Genomic DNA, 26,866 nt, shown 5'->3' on the forward strand with positions numbered 1-26,866 from the left:
TGAGAATGCAGCTCGGGTTTCCACAACTTTGTGGTTTCCCTCGCTTGTGAAGATAACGATTATTTCCGACGCAACCCAGAAGTGGAGCTTCAGAGCTCCCCAGAGGCGGGATGGCGGCTCGGACGGCGCTGCTCTTTCTCCTGGGAGCAGCGGGAGTGGGTCCAGTCCCCTCCCAAGGCTCACGGGGGGATCGAGAGCCCGTCTACCGTGATTGCGTGGCTCATTGCGAGAGGCGCAACTGCTCCGAGGCCGGGCTGCGGCACTTCCGCTCCCGCCAGCCACTCTACATGAGCCTCACAGGTATGGAACGGCCCCGCGGAGATTTACCTACGCCGAGGCAGGGCCACGCCCACACCGGGGATCAAGCGCGGGGTTTTCGGAATGCATATTTTGCATAGCCCCGCCCATCAGGAAGGTCCTGCCCAGTGCTTCTCAGGCAGGTTGTGCCTTTGGTGGTATTGCCAGCTTGATCTTGTCAAGACTGTTTGAATGCTTTCCCGCTGTCACTTCTTCCTTGGGTCGCCGTAATAATGTTGGAAAAGAGAGTATCTGACTGTCTGTGGGGCATGTTCTCACAGGAACAATCTCTAGAAGTAGCCAATATTCATGGGATTCAGTGAGGCAGGAAGGCTATCATATTCAATCTAGTGTTTGTTGTAGGAATCCATTTTACCTAGTTACTTTATAAGTCAGTGGCTCTCGCACACTGTGTGCACAGCACTATGTATTCTGGTGTCACATCTATTCAATTAGGTCTTCAAGCTGTGATAAGATGTGCAGAGAAGAGCTCTTGCAGATCGCTCTCTCTTATTTCCTTGCCTGGAAAAATAAATAAGGATCTAATGAAATTTTAAAGAAATGAAGTTGATACATTTTTAGGTGGTTGAATAGTTTATAACCTTCAAGTTTATTAACCTTCAAATAAGAAAACTGTTAAATTCACAATGATTGGTAAAAATATGAGGGATGTGTGGGATGCTAACAATGGCAACACCTGACTAACTTTTCAGGGTTGTGAAGAGAAGCTGAACTGGGCTTATGTAGACCACAACACAACATGTTTTTCTTGCCATGTACATGTATACATCTGAACTAGATAGATGGTGTTGTTTCTCTGTGTCATAGAATATATGAGGGTATATGCAATTTTGTTCGTCATATTTATGTAGTGTATATTGGAGGTGGTGACCTTTTGAGAACTGTAAAATTTCATTTTAATGTGTGCTGATTAGTGTACATTTAAAGTGACAATAAAGTTATTCTATTCTATAACAAATTATGGACAACCCTTAAAAATATTGATGTAGCAGTTCATTTTTTAGAATGGAGTACGGAGCAATTAAATGCTTCAAAATTAAGAACAGTATATTCTTTTGCCTTATTTATTTAATATATGCAGAATATATTGTGAGTAACATTTGATAAGAACAAATAGAATCTGAATTAAAATTACTTGAAGAATTAGTCACCTCAGATACATTGATGTCAATACCATTTTGATGGCTGGAAAATAAGCTTTAAGGAATCTCTTCTTGAAGAAGAAAGTGCAAAAATTGGTCTGCAACTTGGTATTAAAGAGACTAAAAGTTTGTCAGTACCATCCCAATGCAAATAGGCAGAGAAGAAGCTGAGGTACTGTAATAAAATACTTTATCTTCATAAGCTTGAAGATTTGCAGGTATTGTAATCATGTAACAAGGAAATATCTACTTGGGAGAGGGTCTATGACATATCTAGGCAAAATTTGAAATGTGGGACATCACACCGGCCACAAATGTGTGTTTTGAAAGCCATGTTTATCCCAATTGAAACATGTCTACAGTTGGATAATTAAACAAGTCAAACAATGAAAAAAATGGTGTTTTTGAATTGTGGTGCTTGAGAATATTGTTGTTAATATGCTGTACCATAGATGAAGTAAAATCAAACTATTCCTTTGAGATTCTAATAATGAAACTGAAGTTTAACTATTTTGAATATATAATGAAAAAAATAAGAATTAATAAAAATCTTGATGCTTGGCAAAATCAATTTAAAAAGAGGCTGCTATCATTTAACTGCCTCATCTGTCAGTGATAGAAAGCTTAAACAGAGCTTATAAGAACTAAAAGTAGTATTACTAACAAAAAAAATTAGCAAAATGTGTCAGAAGGAGAACTGCCAAACAGGAAATACAGGTAATCTTCAATTTATGACCACACTTGGCACCAGAATTTCCATTGCTAAGCATGGCAGTTGTTAAAATTAGTCCACCTGATTTTACAACCTTTTTTGCCATGGTTATTAAACAAATTACTTGCAATTATTAAGTGAATCACATGATCATTAAGTAAATCTAACTTCCCCCATAGATTTGCTTTTTGGAAGCTGGCTGGAAAGGTCACAAATGATGATCTGATGACTCCAGGATGCTGAGTAAATACTTGCTGGTTGATAAGTGCTGAAATCATGTAACGGTGGGGATGCTGCAATGGTCATAAGTGCCAGTGCCAGTCATAAGTCACTTTTCCCAATGTTATTGCAACTTTGAATGGTCTTTAAACCAATGGTTGTTAAGTTGAAGACTACTCGTACTAGAGTGGGAGACTTCCATTGAATACCATAGCTGTAGACTAAACTGGGATGTCAAAAAAATATCCCCAAAGAATATAGTTGCAAACTACTTCTATGTTGCTGATAAAATATTTCCCTGTGTATTTAATTTCTTTATTCCTGGGAGTCAGATTCACCCTGAAGATTTTACTTTTCAGTCTGTAGCTGAGTGTGTACATGAGCATAGTGAGTATATTTAGTTTATGGTGCAATGTGTTGAGCCAAACCAGCTAATTGGGGAATATAATAAGCCATTGTTTAAGTACACTTTGGGTTAGTATTATAATCCTGCTTTAATGTTTTTAAAGCTTATCTGAGTAGACATACCTCCCAGTTGGCTTTTTCCTGATTGAATTTATTTCTCCCAGATTTCTTTATGGATTTTACTACTGTAGTAAAATATCTCATTGTAAAATCCTGTCCATGCAGTTTAGCCCTTTATCAGCCATTAAGTTCATTTGAGGTTATAGTGTTATGTGAAACAAATCACAGTTCCTTAATCAATTCTTTGTGAGTAGTAGAAAAGGTTTACATACGATTGGATCCTGTAAATATGTACTCAGCAATTTCAGTTTAAAAAAAATAAACCATTGTCCCAAGTAAATGTATTGTAATGTTTAGAGTGCTGGACTGGAAATGAGAAGATCAAGTTCCAAATCCTTATTTATTATGAAACTCACAAAATAATTTTCAGCCTTAATCTATTTCTCAGGGCGGCCGTGACATAGTAATAATAAACTCTGTTACAGTTATTGACTAGTTCAAAATTAAAAACAAATTCTGAGGGAGTAAATAAAAGTAATTATAAAGCTTAATAATGATAAAACTGAGATGGTTGAAGGATGGCTATTTTATTTAAAGCAAAACAAAACCTACCGGTAGCTATGTTTAGAGAAATCAACCCACTTTTCTCAAGAGTATCACAACAGTAAATAAAATGGATCTGTGTGACTTGGAAATCTAACTAGGCAGAGAGTTACTAGCTGCAACTAGGAATCTTTATAAGAAGGGCAATACTGTATAGAAAAAAATACAAGTTTATGTTTCAGCAGCTCTTTTACCACAGAGTTTTATTCAGATGGGATATCATATAATTTGCCCTTAAAACTTGCTGTTGGAAATTGTCAGAATTAAGGCTTTCTGGGATTTGAGATTTGTTCCTTGCCTTAAATAATCTAACTGGCTTGAAAAAAAAAAGCAAGCTATTTTCCCAAAAGACAATTTTGGATATGGCAGTGAAATCTAATTGACCTTCCAAATCCTTGGTACCTTGACTGCCTGGGTATTCATATCCCATCATCATGAGTGCATTGGCTGAGAAACAAAGTATTTCAATTCTCTTGCAGTGTGCTATTCCAAAGTGAAACAAAGTCATCAATTAAAATTAGAGGTGACAATTGTATAGGAGATGTAACATTAACTACTTGTAGAACAGCGGTTCTCAACCTGTAGGTTGTGAGCCCTTTGAGGTCGAATGACCCTTTCACAGGGGTTGCCTAAAACCATCGGAAAACACATATTTCTGTTGGTCTTAGGAATTGAGACACGGCTCCGCATCCGTCTCCACATGGCCTCCTCCGCCATTTGCAGAGAGAGAGAGACAGAGAGGCACTTTCGCTTCCGTTCTCTCTCTCCCTCTCTCTCTCTTTCAGGCGGACTTACCTCCTGCAGGGCTCCTGATTGGCCCTGCGCCCAGGTGCTCCATCCCTTGGGAGAAGCACAGCCAGGGCCTCATAGCCTTGGAGCTGTCCGGGGAAGCCCTGGGATCCGTGCTGGGAGCAGCCCACTGGAGGCTCCGCTGAGCAGGCCAGCCCTCCTGCAAGCCTCAATCCAAGGGAGACCAACCCCTGCGATCCCCAGCCAGCCCAATCATTGGACCCACTGGCTGGGAAGGCGCGCCAGAGTCCAGGCTGCCGGGAAGGAAGAAGGAGATGCAGCAAAGGTAGGAGAGGAGAGCGGTGAGGAACCTCAACGATGCTGCCGTGCCGGAGCCGCTGCCTCCTGTCCTGCTCCTCCTCCCCGCCCGTTCGGCTGGGGTGGAGGCCGGGCTGGGGATGGCGGGGACCCCCGACAATGCTGCTGTAAGAGAGAGAAAGACAGAGAGGAAAGAGAGAAACAGAGGAAAAGAGAGAGGAAAGAGAGAGAGAAGGAAAGAGAGAGAAAGAGAAAGAGGGAGGAAACAGAAAGAGAGAGAGAAAGAGAGGAAAGAGAAAGAGGGAATAAAGAGAAAGGGGGAGAGGAAAGCGAAAAAGAGAGGAAAGAGGGAAAGAGAGGAAAGAGGGAGAGGGAAGAGAGAGGAAAGAGAAGAGAGAGAGGAAAGAGAAAGAGTGGAAAGAAGAAAGAAAGAGAGAGAGAGGAAAGAGAGAAACAGGAAAAGAGAGGAAAGAGAAAGAGGGAGGAAAGAGAGAGAGAAAGAGGAAAGAGAGAGAAGAAAGAGAAAGAAAAAGAGGAAAGAGAAAGAGAGGGAGAGGAATGGCGCTTCTCAAACCAGGCTAGGCAGAGCCAGCAGAGCAGCCTTCCTGCCCCCCCTCCCTGGCCAGCTGGATGAGGGGCTGGGGGTCACCACAACATGAGGAACTGTATTAAAGGGTCGCGGCATTAGGAAGGTTGAGAACCACTGTTGTAGAGGATACATATCCAAATGTGAGTTTAATGGATATACCATATGCATTAGGCACATTTCGTGAAGTTTGATTTATTTATTTTATTTAGCATATGGCATATCATACATGGACTTGCAATATATATTAACATTTCATTTAGATTAAAAACACAGTAAAATATGAATGTTAAAAAAATCTATATTCAGATACCAATGTCTAGGGCAGTGGTTCTCAACCTTTCTAATGCCGCGACCCCATAATACAGTTCCCCATGTTGTGGTGACCCCCAACCACTTATACATCACTGGGTGCCAGGGGCGTGGCCAAAGAAAAAGGGAAAAAAATGGCGGACAGCCTTGTTTGGCGACCCCCGTGAAATGGTTGTTCGACCCCAAATGGGGTCCCGACCCACAGGTTGAGAACCACTGGTCTAAGGCATCTAATCACTGAAATATAGCATTATTTATGGGGAAAAATAATCAGATGCTGGACCACTATATGCCCTCAATTTACAGCTGATCACCATGTGATCTACAGTTTGACATAGGACCCCACAGTCAAACTGAGGGAAGTATGCTCTACCTCATTTATACTTATATTCAAGTTATCCATTTTTGGTGTGGTAGTTCAAAACCTCACACTTTCCCAAAAGAAAAAAAAGTCTTCTAAAAAACTGTGGCAACTACAAAACAGACTATAGCAACTGTAGATGAGCCTCCTCAGATTATCACTGTGTCTTGTGTGTATGCATTATAAAGAAAGATGGGATCCCTTAAGTAGATCTTTAAAAGGTCTACATATCACTTTGTATTTCATCCTGAGACATACTTGTAGCTCTGCTATGTTGAAGTCTCTCTGAGGTCTTCCACCGATCAATTCACTGTTTATACTGATTGAAGTTTTTCAACTTGGCACAAAGGCAGCTCCATGTATACAACCATTATAGGAGTAAAGTTGGCAATTACCAATTACCAGGATATGCACCACTGTTTCAAAATCATTTTCTTTCAAGAAGGAATGCAGTAGGCCTATCAGAGGAAGTGGCTAAATATTGTCCCTGTCTGTTACCTGAAGTTAAAGAGGGGCCCAGATGCTCAAATATTCCCCAGCTGTATTGGCTCCTTTTGGGAAAATGCACTCCTATTCAGGACAAGGAGAACTACTACTTATCTAGTTTATTAATGATTTCAGGCAAACATTTGAGATCCCCTATCATTACCTGATGTTAAAGAGAAATAGATCTGGATATAATCAACATACTAATGGCACCCTGCTCGAAATCCTTGGACACGGACCACAAAAATCCGCTTAACTCTTTGCGACCATTTTGTGGTGATCTAGATCTTGGCATTCAGATTTGGTTGTTTTATTTCCCAGTGCTTTGTACAGAGAGTACAAAATATAAGTATTTTTCACAAAAATTTATTTACCCCCTTTTCCTTTATTCTCAACTACCAGCCAAGCAAGGGGAATTTTTAAAGAGAGTCCTAGATATTAGCACTCAAAATGATGGAGTTATTATTGGTTAGCTAAAAACAAGACTATTTTTCAGTTTGAAAAATACCTGTCAATGAGTTTGACCCAGTTCTCTAAGCCAGATTTGAGTTGTTGGATTCCATGGCCCAATAGGAGCACTTCCACCACCTGCATGAGAGGACATGTATATGTGGTACCCCAGCCATTGAAGATATTGCTCATGTTTTCTTTGATTGTCAACTCTATGCCCCTCTTAGGCTTAGATACTTAACATCCCTACTTGAAGGAAGAGCCTACTGGGGTCTGAGTCGCAGATTGTCCTATTTCCTCCTGGGCTCTTATCTATATTTCATGAACTGAACTTCTAAATTTATAGCTAAGGCAGTTGACTGAAAGACCAGTTATTTCAAACAGATTGGGGTATCCTGTAAAGATGATATATTTACACATAGGTATTTTATTACTTTACTTTCCTATTTTATCTTGACTTATATCCTATATTATATATTTGTTTTATATTTTTGGTCATAAAATTAATCAATCAATAAAATAACGCTTTTTCCCAAATATTAGATATCCCAATATCAGACTCAATTTCTGAATAAGCATTTATTTCTAAGAAATCCATGCTGGATATCAGATCATGATGCTAAAATGGTGTTTGGATTTTAGTTTCCATTATTGTCAAGACCGTAAGACCATTTTGGAAATGCATGGTGGAATCCTAAAAACAAAAGCAAGAAACATGAGACACGTTAGTTTCAGCCACAGAAACCTGGAAAGAGCAATATAAAATCAGAACGAGACAGGTCACCATACCTTAAAAATGATTGTTTTTAATGAACTAAAATATGCTATGCAAATCTGAGTATCTTAATTTCTATCACATTACTTTAGAATAAATTGCAGTAATACACTCCTATAAAGTGTTACCAAAATATATTACATACCCTAATTTTACTAGGTTTACACTCTTTTATATTCTAGGGTGGACCTGCAGAGATGATTGCAAATATGAATGTATGTGGCTGACTGTGGGACTTTATCTCCAGGAGGGATCCAAAGTGCCTCAGTTTCATGGAAAGGTAAGCCTTGTTTATGAAGCCAGATTAACTCACCTGTACAGATTGATTCAACTCTTTGTCCATTTAACTCAGTATTATCTCTCAGACAGTATTAATTCTCTGATAAATTGAAAGATAAAAAGGACAAGTATAGAAAGTGGAAAGAGGGACACATAACTAAGTCAGAATATCAGCAAATATATGCCTGCAAAGATGAAGTGAGGAAAGCTAAGGCTCAAAATGAACTAAGGCTTGGAACCAAAGTAAAAAATAACATAAAAAGCTTCTTTCAACATATAAAAAACAAGAAAAAAGTGAAGGAAATGACTGGTCCATTAGTGGATGAAAGTGGCAAGAAGGTGACAAGCAACAGGGAGAAAGCAGAACTATTTAACTCATTTTTCGCATCTGTCTTTACACAAAGGGAAAAAACAGACCAACCTATCAAAAATAGTACCATAAAAAAAAACAGAATAGAAACACAAGTTAAGGTAGGCAAGAAAATGGTAAGTGAGCACCTGTCCAGCCTAGACGAGTTCAAATCACCAGGACCAGATGGATTACACCCCAAGGTTCTCAAGGAACTGGCAGATGTGATCTCAGAATCACTGATCTATATTTTTCAATGATCCTGGAGCACTGGGGAACTATCAGAGGACTGGAAAAGAGCGGATGTAGTTCCGATCTTCAAAAAAGGAAAAAAAATGGATCCAGGAAATTACAGACCTACAGCCTGACCTAAATACCTGGGAAGATTCAGGAAAAGATAATCAAACAACGAATCAGTGAACACCTACAGGCAAACAAAGTCATTACTAAAAGCCAACATGGGTTTGTCAAAAACAGATCATGCGAGACAAATCTTATTGCATTTTTTGACCAAGTGACAAAATTAGTGGACCAGAGTAATGCTATGGATATAATTTACTTGGACTTCAGTAAGGCATTTGACAAAGTAGATCACAATCTACTACTTGATAAGATAGAAAAATGTGGGTTAGACAGAATCACCACCAGATGGATTCATAGTTGGCTGACTGGCCGTACTCAGCATGTGGCCCTCAATGGAACCGCATCTACATGGAGGGAAGTGTGTAGTGGGGTGCCCCAGGGTTCTGTTCTGCGCCCAGTGCTGTTCAGCATCTTCATCAACGATTTGGACAAGGGGATAGATGGGGAACTCATCAAATTTGCAGACGATACCAAGTTGGAAGGAATAGCCAGCACTCCAGAAGACAGGCTTAGGATACAGGAGGATCTGGACAGACTTGAATACTGGGCACTATCTAACAAAATGAAATTCAATGGTGAAAAAAATAAGGTTCTACATTTAGGCAAGAAAAACCAAATGTACAGGTATAGTATAGGGCAGGGGTGTCAAACTCAATTTCATTGAGGGCCGCATCACATTGCAGTTGCCCTCGGGGCCGGGTGAGTGTGACCAGGGTGGGTGTGGCCTACTGGCTGGGCATGGATGGTGTGGGTGTAGCCTACTGGCTGGGCGTGGCCAGCTCTACATCATTTGCGTCAAGGGTGCTGTGGGGGCCTGGGCAGGAGTGGGACAGATTTGAGGGTCTCTGGCAGAAAGGGATGGGACCAGGACAAGCGCTAAGGCATGGTGCATTTCTTCATTCCTCACAAAGGGTGACACCTCCCCAGCATGCACTCAGGGGGCAGGGCTGACGTGGCAGGGGCTAGTTCCTCGCTGTTTCTAGACAGCTTTGTGGACTAAGACTGAATGCTTTTCAGCATAGATAGCCACCACAAAATTGTACATTGGCTCCCGGCCGGCCTGGGCCAGGGCCCAGGCAGCGGGGGCCGTTCCCTCACTGTTTCCAGGATGGCTTCGCGGGCCACATGAAACCACTTCGCGGGCCGTATCCGGCCCCCGGGCCTTGTGTTTGACATGTCTGGTATAGGGGGTACCTTGCTCAACAGTAGTAACTGTGAGAGGGATCTCAGAGTCCTAGTGGACAATCATTTAAATATGAACCAGCAGTGTGCTGCAGCTGCCTAAAAAGCCAACACAGTGCTAGGCTGCGTTAACAGAGGGATAGAATCAAGATCACATGAAGTATTAATACCACTTTACAATGCCTTGGTAAGGCCACACTTGGAATACTGCATCCAGTTTTGGTCACCACGATGTAAAAAAGATGTTGAGACTCTAGAAAGAGTACAGAGAAGAGCAACAAAGATGATTAGGGGACTGGAGGCTAAAATATATAAGGAACGGTTGCTGGAATTGGCTATGTCTAGTTTAATGAAGAGAAGAACTAGGGGTGATATGATAGCAGTGTTCCAATATCTCAGGGGCTGCCACAAGCTATTCTCCAAAGCGCCTGAAGCATGACAAGAAGCAAGGGATGGAAACTAATAAAGGAGAGAAGCAACCTAGAACTAAGGAGAAACTTCCTGACAGTTAGAACAATTAACCAGTGGAACAACCTGCCTCCAGAAGCAGTAAATGCTCCAACACTCTGGAAGTTTTTAAGAAGAGACTGGACAGCCATTTGTCCGAAATGGTATAGGGTTACCTGCCTGAGCAGGGGGTTGGATGACCTCCAAGGTCCCTTCCAACTTTATTATTATTATTATTATTATTATTATTGTTGTTGTTGTTGTTGTTATTAATAATATTATCTACTTGGGCTGGCAGTAGGCTTTTTTTCAGTAGAGCGTTTACTAGATCCAGGGCTTGACTCTGAGATTTTGAGTAAGCAAAATCAGCATATGCCAGACAGCAGGGAAATATTTCCTTCTGGTAAACTAATAAGAGAAACTAGAGCAAGGAAAAAAGTGAGACTCTGCCAATTTTTTCTGTAGTCTGTATCAGTCCTTTCTATATTTCCAGCCTTTAAGCACCAGGAAAAAGGATAAATTGGTGAAGTAATTGCAACTATTTCTTGGCAATCACAATGTGCACAGAATACATGTCAGTCTAAAGAGAGCTTCAGTAATTTTCAGATCATTGGGGTTGCTCCTGGACCCTTTCATTTGCAACCAGAGGCAATAAATGAGGAGACGTTATCAAAGCTTGGTTTTCTCCAAAGCTCATCATCTCAAATCAACATCTTTATACATTCCCTACTCCAACCACCTATCCCTCCTTGTTCCCCATTGGCTGAGGTACGATGAGGTTACATTCTCTCCACCTGCCTTCTACATATTTCCTGCTACCCTCCCCAAACATACTAAATCATACATTGCATGTGCATTTAAATGAGCAGACAATATATGCAAGGTATGTCAGATAATATTCAATAGTCTATTGAGTATGCTCTTTTAACTTGTTTTTGAATTCTTAATTATTTTAAGGATTCTTAGAACAATAGATTCTTTCTTGTTATTCAGTTAGCTTTAGTTTTCCTGTTATTCAGTTCCTTTTTAGTTTTGTCTTTCCTGTTTTTCTGTTTGTTTTGTTTTATCTTTAAGCTATTTCCTCTTGCAGCTACTTCCTCTTACAATTAATTCCTCTTATAATTTTAAAATTTGAAGATCTTTCATTTACTCTTATCAGAGTCAAGAGTGAGAATTTTTTCTCTTCCCAAATCACTGCCTGAAATTGCATTTCAAGGGAATTTTCTGTTATTTACCCAGTTTACTCTGGATTGGGAATGTAATAGGTGAAGAAGAGAGATAAACACAGCTCTCTTGGAGTCAGCACTATACCTAAGGCCCAAGAATTTACTTACCCGTATATGCCGGCGTATAAGGCGACTTCCGCAAGTGGTAAAATCGGCACCAAAGATGGGGGTCGTCTTATACGCCGAGTCGTCTTACTGGTAGTTTCCGGCGTATAAGACGACGTTCTAGGAATGCGGCTCGGCGACAAAGACAGGGGTCGTCTTATACGCCGGGTCGCTTTGTACGCCGGCATATACAGTATTTCAGAAATTAGCTATGCAATTTCAAATGAAGTAGTCCTTGGTCAAAAGAAAAAGGCAGAAGATCTCAGTTATTTTGGGGGCATTTGGAAGAAAAAATACTGAACTGCAGTTTCTCTTCTCCGCCTACTTTAGGATTTGGTTTAAGCAGTCATAGGAAAATGTGCAGATAACCTCATTTCCATTTGATAACATTCTTTATCATCTTCTCCTCTTTCCTCTCCCTGCCTCCCCCATAGTGGCCCTTTTCTCGTTTCCTGTTTTTTCAGGAGCCTGCTTCTGCCTTTGCTTCATTCCTTAATGGTCTTGCCAATTTGATGATGCTGAACAGATATAAAGCCACTGTTCCCCGTTCTTCTCCTATGTACCATACCTGCATTGCCTTTTCTTGGGTAAGTCATTTTTAACAAGAATCCCAGCTTCCTTATCTTCTTTACTAGGTGAAAGAAAATTATTATACAAGAAATCTGGGCTCACATAACATCCTAAACCATCTTATGACTTGTTTGAGTTAAAATTTTAGCTGAGTCCAGCCATCATGATCTGTAAATATGGTTTAGTGCAGACGTTTATAGCATTCTGAGCTAATGGTTGCACATGGCCATTGTTGAGTTTAGAAGGGGATACTCCAAAAAGTAAGGCGTGAAACCAGAAAAAATTCACATTTAATATGATTTGGCTCAATTTCAATGTAATTAAAACTAAATGTGCTATTTTCCAACACTCTTCTTTCTTTTTATCACAAAAAGTTTGGGTAGAAATTTGGAGAACTTTTAGGGCTGTGTCTACTGAGAGACAGTGTGTATAGGGGCCAAGTTGTTGGAAAAGATGACCATACTACACTTGAACATAACAATATAGCATAACTGGGAAGATCTGGGTTCAAATCCATCCTGATGTATGGGGCAATTTTTTGCCATTCGCAAAATCCCAGTCCAAGCTTTCTCACAATTTTTTTGGGGGTGGGAATAAAACAAAGAAGATCCCCATGGAAGGTCTTTTACTTCCTGGAGAAAAGGTGGGATATTGATCTCACAGATTATGGTGGTCATGCTTGTGGTGTAGTATGATGCATGCAATTTGCAAAAGGAGGCTTCTTAGAGTTTTAAGTCAAGCTAAAAGAAAGGAAATTATTTTAAGAAATGCCATTTGAAGGAAATAAGAAAGAGGATGTCTACTATGAGGGACAAATTCAAGGCATTCTATCAATAGTTGAAAATGATAATATTTTAGACAATATTCATGAATATTTGACATGAATATGTCTTCCAACCCTATGATTAAATTTGTAATCTATAACACTCTCAGAGGTTCTAGAAATTGTGCTGCTAGACCAATCAGAGTGATGGGTGAAAGAAAGCATATGGGATCTTTTTTAGGTTTATCACATAGAGTAAACAATCCTTAGCCTTTGTGCCCCATTTGAAATTAATTATATCTATTTTCATTCAGTATATTTGACAGTCAGTTTTATTATCATTTAATTTTGTGTGAGAAGCTGAGGTTCAGAGAGCCTAAGCTCTCTGAACAAGCTAAGTAGAAAAAAGAAATTTGGACAAGTAGACACTCATTTTTTTAAACTCCTTTCCAAACATTAGTGGGTGGGCAAGGAAGAAATAGGGTTTTGAGGATCAGGTTTTCTTCCGAGTTGTCTTCATTTTTTGATCCATTCAGGCTTGTTGATGTAATCCAGGAGTGTCCAACCTTGGCAACTTTAAGACTTGCGGATTTCAATGCTGGCTGCGGAATTCTGGGAGATGAAGTTCACAAGCCATAAAGTTGCCAAGGTTGGACACTACTGATATAATCAAATACCATTTGATAGTCACATAGGTACTTAAAAGAGTGGGCTATTTCATACATTTCCTCTGTGTCTCAACTGCAGGTTTCTATGAATCTTGTCATAGAAGGTGGTATGCTCAGATTAATTCTTTTTTGCACTTTTCCTTCAGGTGTCTTTAAATGCCTGGCTCTGGTCCATGATTTTTCATACCCGAGAAACAAATCTAACTGAGGTAAGCTTTTTTATTGTGATATCATGGAAATGTTTTTCAGATGGCATATACATTGGACAAGATCTGGCCCACATCTCTAATTCAGTTTCTCTTCTCATAGAAAATGGACTATTTCTGTGCATCAGCAGTCATCCTTTACTCTGTGTACTTGTGTTGTGTCAGGTAAGTTGCCACGTAAGACCAAAGTTCACCTAATCTTTCAGGGGTTTTGTCATCATTTTCATTACAGTTATTTGATTAAAATCTCTCTCTCTCATTTTAAGATGTCTTATTACATGGAAAGTAATAATTTGATTAATTCATGTAAAAATTAGTTCAGCTGGTGTGGGTCATATATTTTGTTATGTCCAATCCTGAATTTCCCTTCTGTTCTCTACAGCATCCTTCCCAAGTTGATGCCCTTTTGGTATGTTGGGAGCCCATCCCCCCATACACTTAATCAAATACTCCTAGCAGTCTCTGTCTATGTTGACTAGAGTTCTTGGAAGAGGAAGTTCCAGAGTATTTGAAGGGGGTCAGTTTGGTAAAAGAAAAGAATTTAGAGAAGGAAAAATGTAATTTATCTGTTCAAGACAGCCTCTTCACAATACTTTACCATAGCATACATGCTATCTGTAGGAAATGAGACATGATAATAAATGTTTTTTAATGAAAGCCCATATATTTATATGCAATCAATAAGCAACCTCTAGTCATAGTTTATTTATTGCAACTTGTTTCCTATTCCAGTCCATACCGAGTGGCTTGTCTTCTTCAGTCTAAGAACATTCATCAATCAATCCGGTATTTGAGGAGTAACTAACAAAATACAGAAAATCCTAACTTATTAAGTTATCTTCTTAATAAATCTGCACCAAGGCTCGCTGGAGTAGACAGTGGCTTTCCTAAAAAACATAGGGTTACAGCCATGACAATTTCTGATCTCCACAATAACTCCCTATATCAATTTCCCAAAAGGCTTCCATAAATAGCTACCCCCCAAATCTCCAACTTTTAAGGATTAGTTAGGAAAAAAATTGCACCCCTTTCCTGAAGGAAAAAGTGGGGATGGTTGCATTTTAGGGTGGAAAGTTGTCAAAGGCTAGAATACAATTCCTTATTTGAATTAATGTGGAATTTTCTTCTATAGCTGTAAATATTCTGAATTTATTGAGGAAAATATCTCTTTTTCTGTTTAGTCAAAACTAGGGATAGAAAATGGTCTAGGCAGTTCTTTGAAATATCTTTAACTTCATGTGTGTTTTACTTGCAGAACTTTAGGGCTGAAACGTCCGGCTTTTGCCACTGCCTTTGGGGGTTTCCTGCTCCTTTTCCTGGCCTGCCATGTTTCCTATTTGACCCTTGTGCACTTTGATTATGGTTACAATATGGCTGCCAATGTGGCAATTGGTGAGACCTAAGGAATCAATATTTTTATTTTATCTGTAAAATAGTTTTAGCTAATTTGTTTCAGTGTTTCTTTTCTAAATGTTCTTACTGCCTTATGAGACTTTTTTCTCTCCTGTTTGTCTTGTTCTCTTTTTTCTGTTTCTTTTTTTTAAAAGTCCTCTCTGTTCTCTTTCTGCTACGGACAAATAGGATGCATACTTTGTATGATCTCAGCATTTAGTGCTGAGGGGGGAACAATGCAATCAGGATTCTGGTAGTACTGGAATCTGCAGTATCTGAAGCAAAAGCTGCTTCTTTCTTTCTGCTGTGATTAAAGCGATATTAACATGAAGTGTTGTTCTGTTCTTTGCAGGCCTTCTCAATCTCTTCTGGTGGCTGGGTTGGTGTATGCGGAACCAGCAACGCCTGCCCTATGTCTGGAAGTGTGTGGCAGTTGTCCTGCTTCTCCAGGCCTTGGCTCTCCTGGAACTCCTGGATTTCCCACCCCTGTTTTGGGTCTTTGATGCCCATGCCATCTGGCATATCAGTACCATCCCTGTCAATATCCTTTTCTACAGGTCAGCCTATTTTGCATGCATCTTCCTTCCTGCTGGTGTTTCTGTGTTCCTGCTGGTGGACCTCTGAAAGTACTGTTGCAAAATATAAGAATGACCCAACAATTGGGGCTCAAGACGATTAAGATAATTGTGGCTAACCAGCTTGACAGCACTCTAAACATAGTGAATTAGTTAGACTTTTTCAGGCATTTTTCAAGTCCAATGTGGAACAGAGACAATATTGGTCTCTCTTGGGTGACCTATTTCTAGGCTGAATGGGAAGAATGTCCTGAACTTGTTTTCAATACCATTGATCTTGGCAGCCATTTAATTGTCTACAGGGTTAGGTTCTATTCCTTGCTCAGTAAGCAATTTCACTCTGAGGTAGTGGAAAGGAGATATCAGCCTGAGGGTGCAATGGCCAGAGGGTCTATACTCGGCTTTAGCTGATATGCCAGTTGTGCGTTACTGATTGGTTTTGGGAACACCTGAATATATACAGGTCTTAGCCAATATTAGCTCAATTTATTAGAAGGTTAGAGAGAAAGTACTCCTAATTCTACATGCTTTAGAGATTTAGGAGGCCGAAACTAGAAGGGGCTGCCTTTGTGCAGTAGCACCAGAGTTTGGGAATAGTTTCCCAATGTGGATCAAGCTGGTTCCTTTCTTGCTGATTTTATGGAAAACATGAAAAAAATGAATTATTTCAAAGCGCCTTTTTAAAAAGTTTCTGTTTGTTTCTATCTTGTTTTCGTGCTGCTTTCTGCCTTTTTCTTCTTTTGTTTTTAAATTCTGGAGGTGAGTAATGTTTTTGTGGAGGGTTTTACATGATCATTGGGGTTGATTTTGACCTGATTAGGAATTATTGCTTATGCAGGTAGTCCTCAACTTACAACCCATTTGTTAAATGATCGTTCAAAGTTATGATGGTTCTGAGAAAAGTCACTTAAGATCTGTTCTCGCACTTACGACTGTTGCGGCAGCCTCACAGCCACATAATCACAATTTGTGCACTTGACAACCAGCTTGTATTTACAATGGTTGCAGAATCCTGGGGTCACTTGTGACCTTTCCAGAAGCTTCTGACAAGCAAAGTCAGTGGCGAAGCCAAATTTGCTTAATGAACATGGTGATTTGCTTAGTACAAAAACATCTGATATGACTCACTTAATAACCATATTGCTTAGCAATGAAGGTTCCGATCCCAACTGTATTTGTAAAACAAGGACTACATGTATACCCTCTAGACCAGTGGTTCTCAACCTTTTTAATGCCGCGACCCCCAACCGTCGTAAGTCGAGGACTACCCAACCAGTTGTAAGTCGAGGACTTTCCCTTCCTGGGAGTGCCACGCATGCGTGGTGCTGCCCCCTGCGCCGGCCAAGGCATAGCTGGCAAGCGGCAGAGACGGTGCTGGCCGATCACCGGCTGGGCCACCAGCTGGCCCAGCCCAAGGGAGGTAAGGCATTCACCGGGTCCCACGTGCGCCAGCAACCCTCCCTGTGCCCGCCGGCCTCCCACCTCCCACCCCTGGACCTCTTTTACTTACATTTTTAGTAGTTGCTCAGCAGGGAGGGGTGGAAACTTCCAGACAGCTCGCCTTCGCTGCAGATAACTTGCAGCACCGTTTGCAGACTGGGGCTTTTGGCAGGCTCAGCAGGGCAGAGACAGCCTGGACAATTCCTATTGGCTTTTGAAAGCCAATAGAATTAGACTTTATTCAAGAGAGTCTATTCTATTGGGTTTCAAAAGCCAATAGAATAAAAGGGAGTAGCACAGCTAAGGAAAAGGGGGAAAAAAATGGCGGACTGCATTGTTTGGCGACCCCCGTGAAATGGTTGTTCGACCCCAAATGGGGTCCCGACCCACAGGTTGAGAACTGCTGCTCTAGACTGCTGAGAATAGTTTTGATTTCAGTGGCCTAAAAGTTTGAAATAGAGAGATCTCCACATTTAATTATCTATCACCAAGGAAGAATAATTATCAGAAAAGGCCACCTGAGATAAGAAATAATAGTAGTAGTAATTATCATTATTACATAGCCTAATTTAGGCCCTATTTATTTTTTCACTCTCTCCTGACATGATTTTGAATAGTGATGGCAGTTCATGGCCTGGAAAAATATGTCCATCTGTGTTCTGAACCTAAAATTAGCCTTAATCCATACTGATCATTCATCCTAGTAACTTCTTTTCTCTTTACAGTTTCCTTGTCGATGACAGTCTTTATCTCCTGAAGGCCAACTCTGAGATTCTTAAAAGAGACTAAAACTTGTGGCAGAGGGTAACTTTGAAAAAGCCATGGGCTGCCATCTATAAAAGACACCCTGTTGCTTTGATTTCTAGCATCTGAGGAGTTTGATGTTGTGAGCCCACTTTGCTCTGAGGATTGGTGACAATTTCCTCTCTACTGCTTCTGTTTTTACATCTCAAAAACTTCCCTTTCAGAATTCTGTTGCCATAGTGTGATAGCCTGATTGCCTTTTTTTTTTTTGCTTGAATGTATTGAGACATGCCTCTTGTCTCCCTGAGATTATTTTGGGCCCTTTTATTTGCTTTCCCCAGTTCTTCCTACACTTCTCTGAAGAGAGCAGGGAAAGCTATATTTGTTTTACTTGCTTTCTTTTTTCATTTTTACAAAAGTGGTTCTACTGGGTTTTGGCTGGTCCAATAGACTGCATAGAAAGGACTTTCCAAACTGCTTGGGAAAATGGCAGCAGCAAATCTGGGAAACCCCTATCCATCTTTACGCTGCTGTTGACTTGAAATCCAAATTTTCATACAAGTGGTCTTATAATGCTGCTTCACTGAGAAGCTCCCTGTTTTTTCAGCAAGCCATTGGGAGTTTAGCACTATGCTCCCTACTTTCTTGTCAGTCATGAGAAAAGTAGAAAATGGATTCTATATTGCAGTGACTTTTTTTTTTAATCATTCATATGTGGTGCTGGGGTCAACTGTCTTCTGTCTCCAAAGCCTTGTGTGTGCATATATATACCATCACAGTAATCCTTATTCCTTCTTGTCACGGACATGTTCAGTCACATCACTTCATTATGTATTATTAAGTTGCTCCAAAAATCTTGAGAACACTACCACCACCAGATTTATTGTTGGACTGTCATCAGAATTAGCTTCCAACTGGAGGAAGAATTTTTTTGGGAATTAGTTAAAAATATTTTAATTAATCTTTTGGGACATTTTAATGGCATAAATATTCCTAGCAAGCTGTAAAAACTGTTTGAAAAATTTCAAGGCAAAGTGCAAGCCAGATCTGGAGGGGAAATAAATAGCATTTTCCTTCTTCTCCACATCTGCTCCAAGTTTTTAAAATAACAATACAAACTCTGGAGAGTGGGGTGACAGGGTTTTTTTTTTTTTTGTAATATAGACATATTTGAGATGAGATTTACCTTGCCACAAAATTCCATCTTGGTCGGTGTTCTATTTTTCCTGTGAATCATTTGTCATTCGAAGTCCTGGAGGAAGTTTGGTGTCTTATCTATCTGCTCTTTTGGGGCTTCTATGGCTATGCCCCATTACTGGACTAGCCATCTGTATTCAAAGGCAGGCTGTTCCTATAATTTAAAATTCTTATCTTTTGGTGTTCAGCCATTTTATTTTCTTTAATTATGGGAAGGCTTAAATTAAGGGATGTCCATCTGAAGATGACAAAGTGCCTGGATATTTATGCCAAGAAATGTTGATTGTTTGCAGAGACAGATAACCTCAGGATTTTGTTGCTCATTAAATTTTCTCATTGCTGAGGCATTCAATTCAGCAACACTTACAGCTCTTAAAAGAACTCATTACATGTTGATTATGAACACTTGAGCAATTTTCTGCCTGTGGGAAAACTAGAAAAAGTAATCTGAGGCCAAAGTGCCTTTTGCTTGAAGAGTGCCAAAGGATTCAGAAATTGCCTATGACCGGTGAAAAATCAAAATAAAATGTGGAATGGAGCAAGACTGTTCGTGTGGGTATTTTAGTTCTATTCAACCACCAGGTGGCAGTGCTTGCCAATTTATCTGTGATTTGGAAGTGGTATTTAAAACATAAGGTTTTGGTTCTATGTTTTTATTGTAATGTGGTAAAGTTTAAATGGGGAGCCTTTAATTAATTTATATTATCAGGCTGCTGCACAAGAAAATTGGCAATAGCAGCTAGACTTGCCTGAACAACAGTATGCTTATCCTCATCCCTTTTAAGAAACAGTTGTGGGAAATCCCATTTACTGCTGATAGTGCTATTCTGCATAACTAGGGGGAAATTATGATTCCCCAATCCTGAGGGGTGTGCTTGGTATCTAATCAGTGTGAAAAGGGTACCAACTGGAGTAGGAGGAGATTTAAAATTCATACACATCTACTGTATGCATTCTCACTTTCAGTTCTAGGAGAGAAAAGGAGCATCTTTTATTATAGCTTTTCCATTCATTTCAGTTTGGCTTTTCCATCTACTTTCAGTTCTCTGAAAACAGGAGCAGAAAGGTACTCACCTATAATTCCTTGTCATAGGCCAGGCATGACAAACTCGCGATGTCATGTGACATCGCACAACATATCGGGCCGGTTTTCACATTGCTGGCAATGGGGTTGACACGGCTTCCACGTGACGCGTCTGGCCCGCGGGCCGGCAGTTTGACACCCCTGTCATAGGCAATACTGGTTAGGCCTGATGAAAGTTGAAATCCAGAATATCTGATCTGAAACCTGGTTGCCTTCCTCTGGCAAAAATTTCAAGTATCTCCGAGACTAACAGTATAACTGTATGCATGTCATCTACAGAGGAAAGCCTTGTTTGATGACTGCCATGTTTAGCAGAGTTCACAATTACAATGTGATGACAAAATAATTTTACAACCCTTCTTGTATTTATGACTTTTACAGGTTTTAAAGCAAAGAAAAGCTGAAGTAAGTTCAGTTGTTTCACTTAGTGATTGCTTGGTTTAATGCCTGAGTGGCTGGGCCCAATTGTGGTTGCTAAATGTGAATGCAGGTAGAATTACAGTCTTAAGAAATCATCAATATGGAGTGGATGGCTAGATTCCCCAAAATGAACAGAAAGTCCTTATCTTAAAAGATGTTGGCCTTCTCACATGAAATTTCACGCATCAATGTTGCTTTCACAAACGTTTCTGTGAGAATACCAGATTAAAGTAATTAAAAGCAGATAAACATTGATCATGTAAGATTTGGGTGGTGATTATTTTAACTGGTGAAATCTAGGCTGTTTGACCTTATTGCGTTATAGGGAAGTGCCTGGTTAGTTCTTGAATGGAATGTATGGGGGAAATACCAGGATCACAAGCCAGATTGGGAAATTGAAAAAGTATCCCAATATGTAATGACAAGGCTCTTCTGGAATATTGCCATACAAATGGAAGAGTTTCCCCAAAGATTAAGCTTGACTTGAAGATTTTATCTTTAAAGGGCTGTAGTCTTTCTTTGTTACGCTTTGCTGTAGTTGGAGATATGATTGTCCCTCTGAAAGCAATCAAACAAGCTTGGGAATGATTTCAGATTGAAATGTTAGTGTCCTCTGGCCCTCTTGTTCTTTTATATGACTTAATTAGACAGGACAACTCATGCAAATGAAATCTTCCTTTTTTCAATCATAAACAGGCACCGCATTTTGTGGTGAAGTGTACATAGTTCTTCAAGGACAAAAGGTTAGTTGACTGAGCCATCTTCTGGCAGCATTCTGCAAGCCAGCATTGTATATATGTAACAACAGGGAACAAGAGAAGCTGCTCATTGTGAAAGCAGAAATATCAGTCTTGGAAATCTGACACTGCCTTTTGTCAGTCAGCACTTCTGTTCAAAAGTGCTGCTTCACAAAACTGAGTGTACCAGAGGTAGCAGAGAGGTCAAAATAGTCAGGATGGCCACCATAATCATACAATTGAAGCCTTACTCCTTTTTTGCATGCATCTTAACACATTTTAAAGGAGGAAGGACTTTGGTTGAATGGCTGTAGAATGATGTCAAGTTTTGGGGCTATTTTGCAGACACCGCTGAAGTGGGCTGAGCTGGAAAAGGCCTAGGCAAGGGGGTGGCCTGAAGGTCCCGAGAGCCATACCTGTGAGAGATGCTTACTTTTGCTGCCCAGATACAGCAGACTCTGCTTTTTAAATGCAGGACTATGTTTTTGCATGTCTAATTTTATATAGTACATCCATCTTCAGGTTAGATGTGTGAATTGGATTAATAGTAATCCTCTTGTTATTTTCCAAAAGTCACTTTGTTCCCCATCCTGTTTTAAAGGGATGTACTTTCCACAAGCTTTGCCAATCCTTTTGACTGGATGGCTGGAGGTGACCTGTTACTAGCTTTGGGGATCTATATTAGGCTGTACCATAGTTTGGCTAACCAAAGAGAACAAAATGGGAAGTACACTTCTGCTTTGCTTTGTCTGTTTCAAAGTGTAGCCTTCTGGATGTTGATGAATATTAACTCACTGCACTCTATCAGAAAGGTCAATATTAACTGACTGGTCTCTGGAGGGCCTCAAGTCACCCAGACTTTGGATACTAATAAATGAAACAAAAAGGAGAGCTAAAAATGCTGGCTCTGGAGGCATGGAGGGCTTTTGAGCAAGTCTTGAAATTCAAGGTTGGTAGCCACAAGAAGGGTTTCTAATTGTGCCCATGCAGAGCAATTCTAATTAACTGCTCATCCAATGCCTAAATATTTGAAATGGCATTTTTGTTGACGGTCCAAGAGCTGTTTTCCTGTTTAGGACAAGCAACTGCTAGAGCTCTTTAGTTCCTAAGTGGAAAATAGGAAGGGATAGGAAACATGACTGTGGCAGAGCCACTGCCAAGCAAGATGTACTATTGGACAGTTTTCAGTTCCTGTGATTAAAATCTCATAGGAACAATTGTAATTGGAGCTGCGTGCTTTCTGTTCTAAAGCTGCTCTAGATTATGTGCTGAGAAGGCTGTTTTGTAAACAGGAGAAAACCCTTCCTTCCTTCTGCTGGAAGTGGTGGGTGCTCCCTCACTGGAGGTTTTCAAGAAGAGATTGGACAACCATTTATCCATTTGCTTGAACAGGGGTTTGGACTAGAAGACTTCCAAGGCCTATTATTCTATGTTCAGATCTTGACTTAATGGTTAGTGGGAGGAAAGCCTTCTTCCTGCCTTCTTCCTATGCCTGTTAAGGGGCTCCTGTTTGTGAGAACTTAACTAGAATATGCTAGCTTTGTAACTATATGTTGTGTGAACACAATCAGTTGATTTAATTTGGTAGACCATAGTTTATAAAACCACATGCTAGTAATCTGTGCAAACAGATCTAAGTCAGAAGCTCCAGGATGTGGTCTGTATGGGAGGAATAGCGCAATCAATAAATCATGAAAAATGGGGAGGAGGAGGAGGAGGAGAGCTGTGTATTCCTGTAAGTCCTTGCTAACCCATCAAGCTCCTGTGGCCTTCCAGTTTTATATTTCACCTAGGCAGTTTATACACCATGAGTACATTGTGCAATTAAGCCAATTATAATTTACTAAGTGAACCCTGAAAAAAATCAAATCTTGGCTTAGCATGAACTCAGTCCTAATCTGAGTATACCACTCATGTTCTCCCCACTGTGCTGAGAAGGAGTTCTGTGAAAAGAAGATGCCAGATCCAGCTCATGCTGATTTTTGATATCTGATACATTTTCACCAAGATAGTAAGTGCACTAGTGTCTCATATGCAAGCTAAATCATGGTTTTGCTGATGTTTCCCTGCCTTTATTTCTCTTCCAGAAGAGAAATTTGATTACGTTTTTTCTGATTGATATCCTTAGTCTCAATTCTGTTTGTCATTCTTGCAGTGGGTTAGAAAATTATGGGAAAAACATAAAAAAGCACACACACTTTCTCCTGGGACTCCAGAAGATGTCTCAAACCTCATCTTTTAAATGTGACACCAGGATTTAAGTTAAAATCCTGTCTTTCCTTTGCAAATAGCTTACATGAAGTTCCTAGTCAGGCAATTCCCCTTTCTGTTGAACAGAGTAAGGTTAGTGGAGCTTCAACTGTGAAACATCCTTCTCTACTCTAAGATTTTATATATGTCAAGAAGGAAAAACACAAATTTATTAAAATAGCACATAAAAGATATATACTATTTAAACTACATTCAGCTGTCTGGGCCTATACCAATCTCCCAGGTACTTGGTAATTTTTTATTGCTACTTCTGCTGGAAGTCAGCTGAAAAAAAATAAACCTATTAAATGCCAGATAATGCTGGATGGTCAGCTGCATTCCTCTTGATGGGTTACATTGTACAGACTCTTCTGAGGAAGACATCCCACTGTAATTGAATTTCTGCTGTTTTTTTTTATGTATGTGCAATTTCCAATAAAAAATGATTCAGTTTAAATGCTAAACTCTTGATGACCTTATTTAGCAGCTTGTAATTACTATGAAAAATCCTTCCATCATATTATTATCCCTTTAATCTCCACTTGTCTTTGAAGCTTGGCTTGGCTAAAGGGCAGCGGATGAAGTCTCTGAGTTTCCCAGTATGTGAGATGCTTACAGACAAGCAAGTCAGTGATCTATTAGGACAAGCTACTCATCCCTACAGAAGCAGCCCCTGATTTAGGAAAAAGGCAGCCTGTGGGCAGAAGATAGATCTGTTCCACCAGCTGTGCCAAGAAATGACCACCCTATGAATGGCACCATCACATTCCTTTTATCTGCTTTCTGAAATGGCACAACTCAGTCGCGGATTTGCAAGTGGAAAATTCAGCAGATATACTACTTAAAATGATACATTTTAGTTTTAAAAACATTTGGCTGTTAGATATGTTTAATTCTATGATAATGTATTTGTGTCAGAAATGCCATAACAACACACACCACACAGAGAGGGAAGGGGCAGCAATAGGTGCTGGAAATATTTGTAAGCGTTGAACATAATCATTTCAATAGCCTGATTGTTTTTTTTTTCAAGGAAAATACATGTAAAGTATATAAGATCTACTTTTAGTATGTTCTAATCTGAAAATAACTTTTGAGAATTAAGGAACCATACAATCTGCAGAATAATATTTACATAATGCCTTGGTTATGGTTGAGGCTGCTTATGTAGTAATGTAATTGAAATCACAACACCTGCTATTTGTGTTTTATTGTCAATATACCCAAACTCTAAGTCCTCATAAGCAGCTAAATTAGGGTGAAGGGAAAATGAACTGAAACAAAGTATGGCTGAGTTCACTTTACATCCCAAGCAACTTTTTTGAAAAAGATTGGCAGTTCCCTCTAACTGCCAACATGGACAGTGGCAGTTCATGGCAAACCTCTTTCCAGTTAACACATTTGGGACAGAAGATAATTTTTTAAAAACTATTTGTGAATTCAAAGTGGTTCTCGTATTCCTTCAAGTCAACATGAAGAGGAAAACAAAGCTCAATAAGCATGCAGCACCTAGTAGATGTCCATAAAACATTGTTTTTTAAATGAAAGCTACATTGTGCTCAGATATTTTTATAATACGCAGTAGTATTTATTTACTTTTCTGTCTCAGAATTGGGGTGGATCCAGTTTTAATCATATTTTATGTAGATCTGTTGAAATCTAGTGCAATTAATTATTTTGCCCAGCAATTTTCTTGAATCTTGCAACCTTTCTTCCTAATTTTTTTTTTGCTTTCCTCTCCCATCAGTTAACATTCTGTGCCCATTAAGAATTCTCAGTGGTCTGGGTTACATAATACATAGTATGACATGAGAATTCAAGCAACTGAGACTTCTTTAAACCACAGTTAAGCAAATCATACCCTAATACATTATGCAAAACAAATCAGTAAGCTGCTTTATGTTGCACCTCCCTCCTTAGAGGCTTTTCCATAAAGCTTTTTAGAACTTGTGATAAATGTTCCTGGAATTATTTTTCTTGTGCTTGTGAAGCTTGATTACATAGCCAATGATACTCATGTCATTACACTGAGAACAGAGTACTTAGGAGATAAACTTGCTTGGAAATTACTTTTCTTCTAGCAGCAATTTTCTCAGGCAATCAGGAAAATTTTTTGAAGTATCCAGTCTGCTCTAGAACATCAAAATAGAGCTCTTCTGCCAACTTCAAAATTAATAGAACAGGCAAAACAAAACAAAAAACACCCACAACCAGTATAAACAACTTTATCTAATGTGGATTCATTTTATATTGAATCAGAATATAGTTCCTGTTATATATATGGCTACATATAGCTGGCTAGTTTGTGGCTAATTGTGGATTACTTGCCTAGCTTTACTATCCAATATATTTGCAATCTTCTCCAGCTTGGTGCTCCTCCAATATATTGGGTTCCAAATGTTATATTTGCCAACCACCATGGTCTTGGAAGTCCTACAAATCTGGAGAATTCCAAACTGGGGAAAATTGCCCCCCCCCCCTTTACTGCAGTTGTACTCTTGCTGTTTTAAATGAAAAATATGTACTCTGTCCCTGATCTGTACTTTGGTGGGGTATATGCATTATTTCATTCTATGGACAGTAAAAATGAATAAAATCTGCAAAGGAATTTGGTTCAGATTACTGAAACTATCCTCTTTTGGCAACAGATGTGAATTCAGATAAGATCAAAACAGAGGCAATAAGATCTAAGCACAGAGACAGCAACACAAAAAATAATGGGAAGAATGAGCAAGCGGAGTTTTTATACAATCTCATGTTTCTTTGACAAGAGAAAAAACAACTTCTAGACAAAATGGAATCAAGCAAACTTTTGTGCATGGATGAAAAAGATCCCTTGTACGTCGTCAACTCCAACCATCAGGGTTGGAGGCATGTTGTAGGAACGGAAGTCATGAATATGATAGCCATTTTTTGCAAATGATTCCTTGATGTCTGCTTCACTCAGGGGCACCACTGTCAACTTCACTTCTCCAGCTAAGTAGAAAGACTCTTCCATAGCTCCAATCATGAGAAAATGGCCACCAGGTTTAAGGAGTCTGGTGACATTCTGAAAAGCTTTATCAAAGCTTGGGCGGTCGGGGCTGGCCGCCTCTAGGCAAAAAGTAGAAACCAAAGCATCAGCTGGCTGGCTGAGGAAAGAACCCAGTGGGTTCAGCTGGTGGATGTCAACGGGAAGGATCTTTTTCAGCTTCTTTTTCAGCTTTTGCTCTTTCTCCTTCCACAGCTCCCTATAGTCATCAGGGGGGAAAGGGGGAAAGGGAGCAAATTTATGGCTGGTATGAGACATGGAAAATTTAATTCTAATATAGAAATGGAGTAATGTGTCAAATCACTACTACACAAGATGACATAAAGATCAGCCTGGCTCCTGGCTCAGGCAGCATAATTCCA

General features: G+C 39.8%; 2 protein-coding genes across 4 annotated transcripts in view; one reads left to right on the top strand and one right to left on the bottom strand.

Moving 5' to 3' along the window:
- On the top strand, positions 1–19,527 carry PGAP3 (post-GPI attachment to proteins phospholipase 3). Of its 3 annotated transcripts, none has more exons than XM_039358823.1 (8): positions 1–300; positions 7,659–7,756; positions 11,892–12,014; positions 13,575–13,637; positions 13,738–13,799; positions 14,890–15,026; positions 15,379–15,583; positions 17,767–19,527. In XM_039358823.1, exons 1-8 carry the CDS (start codon positions 111–113, stop codon positions 17,828–17,830), a joined length of 942 nt encoding a protein of 313 aa, XP_039214757.1. In that variant the 5' UTR covers positions 1–110; the 3' UTR covers positions 17,831–19,527. The 3 variants fall into 3 exon arrangements, with proteins under 3 accessions (XP_039214757.1, XP_039214758.1, XP_039214756.1); XM_039358822.1 differs by having other exon boundaries at positions 3–300; positions 11,862–12,014; XM_039358824.1 differs by lacking the exon at positions 11,892–12,014 and having other exon boundaries at positions 2–300.
- PNMT (phenylethanolamine N-methyltransferase) overlaps positions 18,927–26,866 on the bottom strand; it is a 14,496-nt gene continuing 6,556 nt past the window's right edge. Inside the window, exon 4 of the mRNA XM_039358826.1 lies at positions 18,927–26,703. Coding sequence (XP_039214760.1) covers positions 26,274–26,703 — 430 coding nt within the window. The 3' untranslated portion in view covers positions 18,927–26,273. The remainder of the gene's footprint in view (positions 26,704–26,866) is intronic.

Source organism: Crotalus tigris, unplaced genomic scaffold, assembly GCF_016545835.1.
Source record: "Crotalus tigris isolate CLP2741 ecotype Arizona unplaced genomic scaffold, ASM1654583v1 scf7180000019068.10715455, whole genome shotgun sequence".
NCBI lineage: Eukaryota > Metazoa > Chordata > Lepidosauria > Squamata > Viperidae > Crotalus > Crotalus tigris.

Bases quoted from the DNA above. Each gene is read 5' to 3' on its own strand.
- PGAP3 (XM_039358822.1), top strand. From the start codon at position 111: ATGGCGGCTCGGACGGCGCTGCTCTTTCTCCTGGGAGCAGCGGGAGTG. The intron at 12,015-13,574 runs GTAAGTCATTTT...CTTTTCCTTCAG, and splicing joins CCTGCATTGCCTTTTCTTGG to GTGTCTTTAAATGCCTGGCT. The intron at 15,027-15,378 runs GTGAGACCTAAG...TGTTCTTTGCAG, and splicing joins GGCTGCCAATGTGGCAATTG to GCCTTCTCAATCTCTTCTGG.